At 61.6% G+C, this 10,991-nt stretch overlaps 2 protein-coding genes across 2 annotated transcripts in view; one reads left to right on the top strand and one right to left on the bottom strand.

The window, feature by feature from the left end:
• The window catches only part of PLA2G3 (phospholipase A2 group III), a 3,039-nt gene extending 596 nt beyond the window's left edge, over window positions 1–2,443 (top strand). Inside the window, exons 2-8 of the mRNA XM_027665473.1 lie at window positions 4–141; window positions 216–348; window positions 423–557; window positions 667–1,145; window positions 1,255–1,384; window positions 1,495–1,629; window positions 1,789–2,443. Coding sequence (XP_027521274.1) covers window positions 4–141; window positions 216–348; window positions 423–557; window positions 667–1,145; window positions 1,255–1,384; window positions 1,495–1,629; window positions 1,789–1,996 — 1,358 coding nt within the window. The 3' untranslated portion in view covers window positions 1,997–2,443. The remainder of the gene's footprint in view (window positions 1–3; window positions 142–215; window positions 349–422; window positions 558–666; window positions 1,146–1,254; window positions 1,385–1,494; window positions 1,630–1,788) is intronic.
• A 102-nt stretch (window positions 2,444–2,545) lies between these two features.
• Window positions 2,546–10,641, bottom strand: INPP5J (inositol polyphosphate-5-phosphatase J). Its single transcript, XM_027665472.1, has 12 exons — window positions 10,012–10,641; window positions 9,087–9,197; window positions 7,508–7,616; window positions 6,835–6,951; window positions 6,588–6,763; window positions 5,902–6,013; window positions 5,416–5,525; window positions 4,925–5,114; window positions 4,555–4,692; window positions 4,118–4,210; window positions 3,789–3,893; window positions 2,546–3,650 (listed from the first exon to the last, which is right to left on the bottom strand). Exons 1-12 carry the CDS (start codon window positions 10,614–10,616, stop codon window positions 3,009–3,011), a joined length of 2,508 nt encoding a protein of 835 aa, XP_027521273.1. The 5' UTR covers window positions 10,617–10,641; the 3' UTR covers window positions 2,546–3,008.
• Between the last annotated feature and the right edge of the window lie 350 nt (window positions 10,642–10,991).

Here is a 10,991-nt window from a genome sequence, read left to right as displayed (position 1 = left end):
CCGCGCTGTGGCGGCGCCGCGCCGCCTGCACCGACCCCGCAAAGGCGGGAGCGCAGCGCCAACGCCGCCGCCGGGGCTGGACGCTGCCGGGCACGTTGTGGTGTGGGGCCGGGGACTCGGCAGGGAACTGGAGCGAGCTGGGTACGGGGCGGCGGGGGGGTGGCGCGGGAACCTGGGCTCCCTCCGAGGGGCCGCGCTCACCGGCGCCTCCGCAGGGCTGTTCCGCGGCCCCGATCGGTGCTGCCGGGAGCACGACCAGTGTTGGGCGCAGATCACGGCGCTGCAGTTCAACTACGGCATCCGCAACTACCGCCTGCACACCGTGTCCCACTGCGACTGCGACGCCAGGTGCGCCCAGGGCCGGGGGAGGGGCACCGGGAGGGCTGGGGACACCAGCCCCGCTCACCGATCCCTGCCTGCAGGTTCCGGCATTGCCTGCTCGCCATCAACGACACCGTGTCCAACATCATCGGCGTCACCTTCTTCAACCTGCTGGAGGTGCCGTGCTTCGTGCTGGAAGAGAGCGAGGAGTGCATCCAGTGGCATTGGTGGGGCGGGTGAGTGCCTGGGGGGGCCCCGGTCCCCAGTGCGCCCTGCCTAGCTGCCCTACCGGGCATGGCTTGGCTGGGCTGGTGTGCAGGGCCTCACAGCATGTGGTGTCCCCAGGTGTGAGCGTTACGGTGTTGTACCCTTGGCCAGGATGGTGCAGCAGAGTCAGTACCACCCCAGCCTGCCCGCAGAGGAGAGAGGCAGCTCTGCTGCACAGCCCCCAGGTAAGGGAAGGAATTCCTCTAGAGCAGGGCGCAAGCGGCTCCGACAGGAACTGGAGCCGAAGCCTGGGCGCCGCCAGGCACGGAGACCTGAGACAGCCCAGCAGGACCCAGGTATCCCTGCATTGGCCAGGGACAAGGCTGAGCCCACAGCCAGGCACCGAGCAGCGCAGCAAGGGCTGAAGCCTGGCCCCCCAACAGTACTGACCATGTTGGGACAGGATCCAGCTGGAGCAAGGAGCGCACTGGGAGGAGCAGAGCAAGGAGTTGAGGGCTTGGCCCACCCTTGGGATGGCAGTGTGAGACCCAGCCCAACCACAGCAGCATGGAGTGGGGCCATCCCAGTGCCCACTGTGGAGGAGTGCAGGCAGCAGGGTGAGCTGGAGCCATGGGTAGAGCATGCACCACAGCTGGGGTGTCTCAAGGCCTCAGCCTGGTGGGGTCATATGCTGGGGGGTGCCCTTCACCTCCCTGCTCTCCTCAGGCCCAGGCAGGGTGTGCAGATGCTACAAGCACCTGGGTAAATGTGAGCACCAGATTGCACCCCATGAGGTGAGGTACCAGCTGCACAACCTGAACAGCCAGACACTCTTCCACTGCAACTGCACCCGCAGGTGCGTGTCCAGGAGGAAAAGGGCACTGTGTGCAGACAGTTTCGGATCAGAGGAGGTGGGATGTCCACCCTGGCCAACACCTGCTGACCACAGCCCTCCTGTGCCTGCAGGCTGGCGCAGTGCCTGCGTAGGGTGAGGAACTGCAGTAACGTGGAGGTGGCTGTCCTGGCTAACCACATTGCCACACACTGCTTTGTTCTAGAGCAGCTTGCTGCCTGCAGCCCAGGCAGGGGTTCTCAGGACAGGTAAGTGCCAAGAATCAAGGGGCTGTGGCCTGTGTGGGGCATGAAGCCAGGAGTGTAAGCACTGGCCCCTGCTCTGCCATGCCATGAGCAGGCTGCAGGGCAGGCAGTGGCTGTCAGTGCTGCAGGGTTACACTGACATGCCCAGCTTTGCTTCTGTAGCAGCTGTACCACAGTGACGAGGGCTGTGCTTTTACCTGCAAAGCGGCTCAAAAAGACCCTGAGGCGTTGGGGCCCTCTTCATGTGAGCTCCAAGACCAAGCATCCAGACTGGAAGACACAGGCCCGGGGAGGCAGCCTCTGTGAGCAGTGCCAGCACCTGGCCATGAAGCAGGGGCCGGGTGCTCAGCCCCACACAGTGCCCCGATGATGCCTGAGCAGTGTGCTGCCTTGGGAAGGAAGGGGAGGAAGATGTGCTGTGCAGTAGCTGCAGCCTACAGCTGCTTGGTTCCCGGTCCTTTAGACAAAGGATAGCACTGAGCACGGCTGCTGGCATGACTGCATGGAGCTGGGGACCACAGCCAGAGCAGGCAGAGGGACTGAGAAGACTCAAGGAGTTGTGGTTGCCATCCATGAGCATCAAAGTAAGGGGAAAAAAATAGGAGGGCTCAGGAAAGGGGAAACTTATTGTTTTCCCTTCCCTGTTCTGCTCTGGGGCCAGGGGGATGGCAGGGCCCCCCACCCCTATATTGGTGACCCTTCAACCGGGGGCCTGAACAGTGAGGTGTGATCCTGACCCCCTTGCCTAGGCACAGTAGGATGGCTGGGGTCAGTCTATGCTTGCAGCAGAAGATAAATAAAGAATTGTCAGAGCATGGTCTATGGTGCCAGGGTTGAGCCTTCTGCCCCCTGTTCACGCTGCAGCCCCCACCCCCAGGGCTGATCCTGCCCTCTGGCAGTGACCACAGTGCAGCTGGAGTGGGCAGGATCGTTTATTTTGTTGCTTGCACTATGTCCAGGCTGAGGCACAGTGGTAGAGCAGGAAAGGAGCAAGCTTTGATCTCTGGGGTACCCTGGGATGGTCCTCGCTCTGTGCCCATCACCATTCCTGCCAGAGCCCTGCCTTGGCCTCCCCTGCCACCTTGGGTGCAAGGCCAGCACTCCTGTCATGGGACTGAAGAATCCTGCATGTGGAAGTTCATGAGGGTCTCCCCAAACTGCCCTAGACCAGCTTTGCCCACCCTCCCCTGGGTCACCTCCCAGCCCTGCCCTGGGAAGTAGCTTGGGCTGAGGGGAGCAGAGGGGAGTACCCCTACCTGCCAGGCACACAACAGGGGTGAGGAGTCACTGCAATAAATAAGGGAGGGGGTGTCTTAGCAGGAAAGTGGCAGAGGAAAGCACACAGCAAGCGCGCTATGGGGAGGAGGAAGGGGGCCACTGCATCAGCGGCCCATGGCACAGCTATGGCTGTCCATTTCCTGGGGGCTGCAGCCCTCTTTTGGGGATGTGCCACAGCCTGGGGGGCTGGTGGGGCTCATCCTCCGGCAGGGATAATAGCCCTGATCCACATTGTCTTGCCGCCAGCCCAGAGCCTTGTCAATCATCTCCAGGCGGAGTGCAGGCAGCAGGCCCAGGTTCCGAGGGTCAGCCCTGGCCAGTGGGCTGTCAGTGGAGACACGCTGGGGGCCACCCTGCTCCTGTACAGTCTGGCAGAAAGAGCTGCTCTCCAGGCTGTCGGCTGCCTGCCTCAGCTCCTTGCCTTTGGCTCCACAGCACCCCAGCTCTTCCTGGGGCACATGGATGGTGGGGATATCCCTGGGGAGGCCGCAGCGGCTCTGGGGCGAGGGGCGGCGGCTCTGGGGCGAGGGGCTGCGGCTCGTTCCCCTGTCCCGGCTTGATGGCCGCAGGATGAGACCCTGGAACTTGGCCAGGCTTGGGCTTCGGCTCCGGTGCCGTTTCATCTTGCCCGGGCTGGGGCTACGGGATTTGGGGGCCAACAGGACAAGTGTACTGTCATCCTCTTCTGAGCTGCTGCCTGAGCTGTCCGTGGGGCTGCTGCCCTCCTCTGACCTAGGCAGGGAGATCTGCACCCCTGCATCAGCACTGCTGGCTGACTCTCACAGGGGGCTGTGGGGTACCACAGCAGCTGGTCTCCCCCAGCCAGGGATCCCCACATACATCCCTCCCCCAGCCCCTCACCTTCATCTCTTGGCTGTGCTCACCTGGAAGGGCTCAGTCACACCAGCGATGCTGCTGCAGGTGTTGCTGTAGTATCCAAGGATGTACTCGCCGTTTCCCTTGGGCAGCGCTTCCTCAGAGAACATCACCTGCAGCCCAGAAACACCCGGTGGACACCAGGGCTGGGCACAGGGATGCCCCCTCCCACCTCCAGCCCCAGCCAAAAGCACAAATTCCTGCTGCCAGCACCACGGGCCTGCCAGAGGCTCAGCACAAAGCAATAAGGTGGCCTCCGCCCCCATCCAGGGGCACGAAGGGGCCATTGTTCCCCCACAGTGAGACAGATGTGCCAGCAGGGCTGGCCCCAGCTCACCTGTGCACAGAGCTGCTTCTCTAGGCAGCGCTCCCCATCATCACTCCTGGCCCAGACATAGGACACGTAGTCTTTAGGGTGCCGAAAGCCTACCTGTGTTACATAGGAGAACACAGGTGAGTGGGGGAACATCAGCCCCACTTGGCACCATCACCCATGCCTGGCCTGCACTCTCTGCTTACACCAGGGAGACCCAGAGCTGCCTCACACCCCCCAGGTGTACCAGGGCCCTGTGGGGCCTGTGGAGCAGGAGGAAGAGGGAACTGCTGGACCTGAGCCTCCTGAAGCAGGGCCACATCATGCTGCCAGGGGAAGAGAGGGCACAGCTCCACGCCGTGCACCCATGTTCGCTGGTGAGGGGTAGCTCAGAAGGGACCCCCGCAGTGCTGTGCAGTGCTCCCCACTCCCTCCAGCCCCAGCAGCCCCCAAGCCCCTACCCGGTAGAGTCCTATCCAGTCCCAGGAGCTCCGGTGGAAGCCAACAGCCATCTTGTACCTGACAACTGCTTGCTCAGGCCTGCTCCACTCGTCAGCCACATAAATCTCAACCGGGGGCTTGTCCACCTTGGAAGCAAACTGTCAGAGACAGGTACATGGTGAGCAAGGGCATGGCAAAGAGCTGCCCCTGTTGCCCAGCGGCACCTCTCTGGGTCTGGGCCCCCATGCATACACCCACAGCAGCCCCCAGCCAGGGGCAAGGCAGCTGAGTTTGCCGAACAGAAATAAAGTACGCCACCCCCCACAGAAGCTGGGCATCCCACCCCTGCAGCTCCTGTCTGCATTCCCACCAGCCCTGGACAGTGCTCACCTGCACAGCAAAGATGGCAGCTACTGGCTTGTGGTCGCTGACGGTGTACTCCATGTGGCTGCAGTAGCAGAGCTGGCTCACCGACAGCACGCCCCGGCTGGGCCGGTGCCTGCCTGCCCCCAGCCCTTTGCTGGGGGATTTGATCTTCCACAGAATGCGGTCAGTCCAGGCAGGTTTTCGCTTCTTGGCACTGCAGGGCACAGAGGGGCATCTCTTGCCTGGCAGGGGCAGGGGGCTCTGACCCAAACTGCCTCCCCCTGGCACTACAGCATGCATGGGCAGAGGGGGAGCTCATCTTGGTACTTAGCTCAGCGTGGCTGCAGGGATAGACCTGTACTGGCACCAGCACTGCAGTCATGTCCCAGTCCAGTCCATGCCTGCCCCAGCACAGCTGCTCCCCCCACCCATCCGCACAAGCATCCACCCTGGCTCTGAGCCTCACTGCTCCTGCATCCCTCTCCCCCAGCTCACGCCCAGCTCTGCTCTACTACCTGCTGTCGTACTTGTTGGTGCCAACATCAAATTTAAAGGTGGGTGGGAAGTTCAGGGGTCCCTCCTGAAAGCCTCTGAGAACAGGCCAGGTGCTTTTGGCAATGTTCAGCTGCGGGAAAGAGAGAAGGTAAAGAGCACACCAGCCCCCATGATCAGACCAAGATCTCTCTGGTCTCACACAGTCACATCCTTGCCCCATTCCTGCCACGTCCCACAGCTCTCAGGGTTTGTCCATCTATGCCAGCAGCCAGTTTGTAGACCCGGTGCCTCGGGTCTTCCTCACACTAACAAGGGAAGCATGTGCCCAGCTCAGTCTGACCAGGGACTCTGCTGCCTCTTCCCCACAGAGACAAGAGAGCCAGAGCTCCTCATGCCCTATGGGCTGCAAGGGGACATGTCCTGTCCCACAGCTGCACAGACAGTTTTGGGGAGAGTCAAACACTGCTCAGGGCCCAGTGGAGTCTGGCAACGTGCCCATCTCTCACCTGGTCCTTCTCCCAGAGCTGGCTCAGGACGTTGCTGTCAATGGCATACTTCACAAAGCAGATGTCCAGGCTCTCAATGCGGAAATTGAGGTCCCCAAACCAGAACACGAGGCTGTGGGAGAGAGGGCAACGGGCTGAAAGGGCTGAGGCTACTGGAGCTGGGGACAGCAGGGAAAAAATGTCCCCAGACTGTGTGCAGCCTCAGCCTGCAGCACAGGCGCTCTTGGGAGCACTGGCACAGGTCAGCACTCAGCCGGCAGCCTGGCCAGCTGCCAGGAATCTGCAAGGTAGGACTAGGCACCATTAACCAAACCAGACAGACTGCCCTGAGCTGAAATCGAGGGTGGAAATTTCCACAGTGAGACACCCACCAGAGTCAGACTACACAGGCTGTGCAGAGCTGGGCCCTCCACCTCACCAGTCCCAAACCACAACTGGACTAGTATAGCAGGAACTGCACCAGGCCTGAATGTGCCCTTACAGGAGACCAAAGACCCCTCTAAACACCTATCCCCGCCCCCCATGCTGAGTTCCCACTGAGCCACGGGACAATTCTGTAGGCAAGACCTGATCTCCAGGCTATGCTGGGATGCAGAGGTCAGACCCCAGACCCTACATGGGGGGGGGTCAAGGACTGGGGCTGGCACTAGAGCCCAGACTGGTGAGCAAAGTGGTGGGGTACGCACTCGTGGTCCAGGATGCCGTTGGCCACACGCCCCTCAAACTGCTGCATGTGCAGTATGGTGGCAAAGTCCTCCTTGCGCTGCTCCGCCTTCTCCAGGTGCGCTGGCAGGTGGCAGTTCAGGAAGCAGACCATGTGGCCGAAGATGGAGAGACGAACACTCACCCCACCCTTGTTGCCCTGCACCGAGAGGATCCCATGACTCCTTGGGAAGCCAGCCCCTTGCCACCTTCCCCCAGGGCCACACTCACCCAGTAGCCTCCTAGCCCCGTCCTGGTACAATCTGTCTGGATGTCCTGCAGAAAGGGCAGGTGGTAGTACTTGGCAAACACCAGCAGGATCACACCTTGCATCCGCACCGTGCTGACCTGGAATGAGAGCAGGAGCTGGAGCAGGATGGTAGAGAGCCCACAGGGGCCATGAGGCAGCACCTCCATCCTTCGTGTGCCCCCCCATCCTGCAGGTGACTAACAGCATGTTCAGTTCAGAGATCTGTGTGCACCCTTCTGAACACCAACAGCCAAGCCTGAGCCTCAGAGATGTTGGGCTTACATATGTTCTGGGGTGAGTGCCTCTGGGAGCCGAACCTGCCTCCATGCCCACAAGCTGCTGTCAGCAGCACAGGCCAGTTCCCACATTCACCTCTGGACCCTGGTTCAATGCAGCAGGCCACAAGAAGTGGCCCCAAAGCTCCAGAGGGGAAGCATAAGCATAGGAAAAGGAGCAGGGTGGCACAAGCCAGACAGCTCACTGGCAAGGTGCAGCACTGGCCCCCACATACTGTTTGGAGGCTACAGGCTGTCTCTCCAGCCAGCTCTCCCACCGCACCTCCCTCTGCCCTGCAGTCCAACTCTCCCTCCCTGTAGCACACCTGCCTGGCAGACAGAGGGAACACCAGCTGCCAGCTTCTTCAGGACTCCTTACCAGGATGAAATGGAAGGGACTCAGCACATCCATGAAGAGCTCACTCCACTGATCTGTGAAGAGGGCATCCTTCAGGCGCTTGTTTATCTTGGAGTTCACCTCCTGCAGCCTGGGAGGAAGGGGATAGGTCCCTCAGCCACACCAGGAAAGTGTCTGTGTCCCAGGTAGTGAGAGCTCCTTGGAAAAGTTGCCAAAGCACAGTACTGGGGAGCAATACAGGGTGGGAAGGGCAGTTCAAGGGAAGACCCTAGGTTTAGAGCACAAACCAGCCACGTCCTTGCTCCAGTGATGCTGGACCATGTGCTGGCAGGAGGCACAAGTGGCCCTGAACCCAGGAGGCCTTGGTCCCTTCTAAAGCAGAAGCAGTTCAGCTGCACAGAGCTGGGCAGCAGCCTAAAGCCCATCTCAAGGTGCAAGAGGGGCTTAAAGGGCTTTTCAGTTGAATCAGTCTCTACACAGAAGTCAAGTCTCACCAGCGCAGGGTGTCCAGATGCATTTGAGCCACCCAGCTTGGAGCAGCAGCAACCAGAAAGTTGGTAGTGCTCATCCCAGCTCAGCAATTAGTGAAAAGAAGGAACAATGTCCACAGAAAACAGCAGAATCAGGAAGTGTCTTGCCCAAAAATATCAGGTGCTTGGTGCACAAAGACACAGGTCAGAAGAAGGAGACAGCCAGAGATGCCGGGAGGTGAGAACTGCCGGATACCCTGTCCTGGACCTAACACGGTCCCAGCACATCCCATGCTGTCAGCTACACCCCCCACCCCATCCATCCAGCTCAGGTCCATCTCCACAGCCCACACAGTCCCATCCCATTGATCCGCAAGGCTGAGGAGACTGGGAGATTTGCTCCAACACAGTGTTATAGCTCTGGCAGCCTCAGCCTTCCACCACTATCCCCAAGGCTAGGAGCTCCAGGGCAGTCCCTGGCAGCCTCCTGGAGGCAGATCCAGTTCTCCTATATCGCACCTGCAGGCAGAGGCTACTTCCTGCTCCCTGTGCGAAGACACAGTGCAGCCCTGGCCTTAGCAGGAATCCACACACCACCACAGACCTCAAGGGACCAGTCTGTGCTCAAATGCTGGCAAGCTCATCTCACTACCACACTGTGGCACTGCCTTGCCAGCAGCTCCGTGTACCAGGGGCATGGAGCCAACCCAGCTGTGGGAGAACAGCAGATCTATGCCCTTGAGGCCTGCATACCATGCACAAAAGCAGAGAGGAGGAAAACACTCCCAGAGAACTTGGGGCAGGTGAGTTAAATGCCTCGACAGACCTGACCCCAGGACTGCCATGGTTCACTTGGCCTGGCACAGCCAGCCTCAGGCTTGTCGAGGATTCAAGTCTAATCAGTACTCAAGGGTTTTGGTTCCTCTCAGCACTCACATTCTACCAGGAGCTGATTGTCCATCACCTTTTTGGATATATTACCATTTGTGATGTACGTGCCTCTCTCCTCCCCGGGACTCAGGAAGGCTGAGGCTGCAGCTCTCCCATTCCTCATGCCCCAGGGCTGTGGGGATCCCCTGAAAAGGGATACGGCAGGGCAGGGGAGGGGGCCTTGCACCTCACCGTCTTACCCAATGGCGATCATGTCCACATCGTTTGTCTCGCCCGTGTTGAGGTGCAGCAGGGATGTCACATCATTCGGGGGCATGGCTGTGCCTACGTTCCAGGTGACCACTGTGATGCTTGGGAGGACAAAGGAAGAACAGGCTAACACTGGGGCTCAGAGGGATTCCTGTCCCCCTGTTCAGCCCCCAGCTCCACCAAGGAAGCTATTTGCTGGCAACAGAAGTAAAGACTGAAGCTTAATCAGAGCACATACACCTTAACTCCCGTTTGAGGGAGACAGGTCCTTGCTTCCAAAGTCCCCCAGGATATGCACCTGCTAATTCTAAACACCAGCACACAGAGCCCTCATTTTCATCACCACCAGCTGACACAGGCATGTTGGCACAGCAGGCAGCCTTCAAGAAAACTGCTTCCCCTCCCTTCCCCAGGAATCACAGCTCCTGGCAAAAAAGACCCGGATCTGAGTCCTCAGCCCCTGCCAGCCCTAAAGGCCAGGGCAGCGCATGTGACAGCGGTTCTGCAGCCCCGAAGTGGTGTCCTTCAGCAGCGCAAAGCCGCATCCCTCACAACACATCAATGCCATTGCGCAACGGGCACCAGCAAAGGGCCCGTGGGCTCATTTGGCAGCGGCCAGGAGTCGTCTCAGTCTCAGGCACACGTTTCAACAGGGAGGGAGGGCGGGCAGTGCCCAGGAAAGCCTCAGTGCTCGGGGACAGCGGGGGCAGGTAGCCCATGGCTCTGTTATATCCCGCACGGACAGCGGCACCAGGCATTCTCCTCGCAGGAGTCTACCTGACTGCAGTCCCGCACCCCAAATCCTCCAGCTGAACCCTCCACAGTGGGAGGAGAGGTGCAGCTCCAAAGCACAGCGGAGACCTCGACACTGCGATCCCTGACCTGTCCCCGCGATCCCCCCGCGGCCCCACTCACCGGAACGCGCCGTCCTCCGAGGCCCGTCCCGGGCAGTCCGGCAGCGGATCGCAGACGTCGCCAGAGCCGGGGCGGCCGAGGGGCCGGCCGAGGAGGGGCAGCTCGCCCGGCTCCGCTCGGGGGGCCAAACCCGCCCGCCCGCCGGCGAGGAACTCGCTGGACACGGCCTTGGGCAGCGCGGGGGCGCGGGGCACGGCGGGGCCCGCCCAGGCCGCGATGTGGTCGCTAGACTCCGCCTTAGGCAGCATCTCCCGCCGCTCCGGCGCGGGAAAGGCAGCCCGGCCGAGCGCTGTTGGAGACAGAGGGCCACCCGGCCCGGGGGGCAGCAGGGCCGGCAGTGGGAGCCCCTGGGGCGGGGTCCGGCCCGGGGGCCGCTCCTCGGGCCCGGCGCGCCGCGGGCAGCCGTGCCCGAAGGGGTCGCAGGCGGCGTCCGGCCGGGAGCTCCTACGGCCGACCGGTACGCCGCCGCTGAAGAAAGGTGCCGCCGAAGCCCCTGCCTCGGGCAGAGGCCGGGCTGCGCTCCCGGGGCCGCGCGGGAGGCCGGGCCGGGGCTCCGCGCCGGCGGCTGAGCCCCGGTCGGCGCTACCGCGCCGGGCCGGGTCCATCGGCGGGCGGAGACCGGAGCGGCCCCGACCCGGCCCCGCGCACCTTGCAGCCCCGCCACGTGACGTCACCACACCGTGACGTCAACGCCCGCCACCTGCGCGGCGCCTTAAAGGCGCAGGAGCATCCCCGCTTCGCTCGCACCTGCCGCACCGCCCTGCCCACGTGACGGCCCGAGACGCCCCCCCTCCTCTGCCCCCGCCAGCCTGTCCTTACACCTGCACACCCGTCCCTGCTCACCTGTCCTTACATCTGCACACCTGTCCCTGCACACCTGTCTTTGTGTGTGCACAACTGTCTTTGCACATGGACGACTAACCTCGCTCATGTACTGCAGTCCTGCACGTACACACGTACACACATCCTTTCCGCATGCA

Source organism: Corapipo altera, unplaced genomic scaffold (genome assembly GCF_003945725.1).
Source record: "Corapipo altera isolate COAL_440 unplaced genomic scaffold, ASM394572v1 151, whole genome shotgun sequence".
Taxonomy (NCBI): Eukaryota; Metazoa; Chordata; class Aves; order Passeriformes; family Pipridae; genus Corapipo; species Corapipo altera.
Note: the sequence above shows the minus strand (reverse complement) of the source record. Positions and strands in the feature narration are given on the sequence as shown.

What these genes read in the sequence shown, in the direction of transcription:
- INPP5J (XM_027665472.1), bottom strand. Translation starts at nt 10,616, where the DNA reads ATGGACCCGGCCCGGCGCGGTAGCGCCGACCGGGGCTCAGCCGCCGGC. An exon ending in TCGGAGGACGGCGCGTTCCG is followed by an intron (nt 9,198 to 10,011) that starts GTGAGTGGGGCC and finishes TGTCCTCCCAAG; the next exon opens with CATCACAGTGGTCACCTGGA. An exon ending in CTGCCATCTTTGCTGTGCAG is followed by an intron (nt 4,693 to 4,924) that starts GTGAGCACTGTC and finishes TGTCTCTGACAG; the next exon opens with TTTGCTTCCAAGGTGGACAA.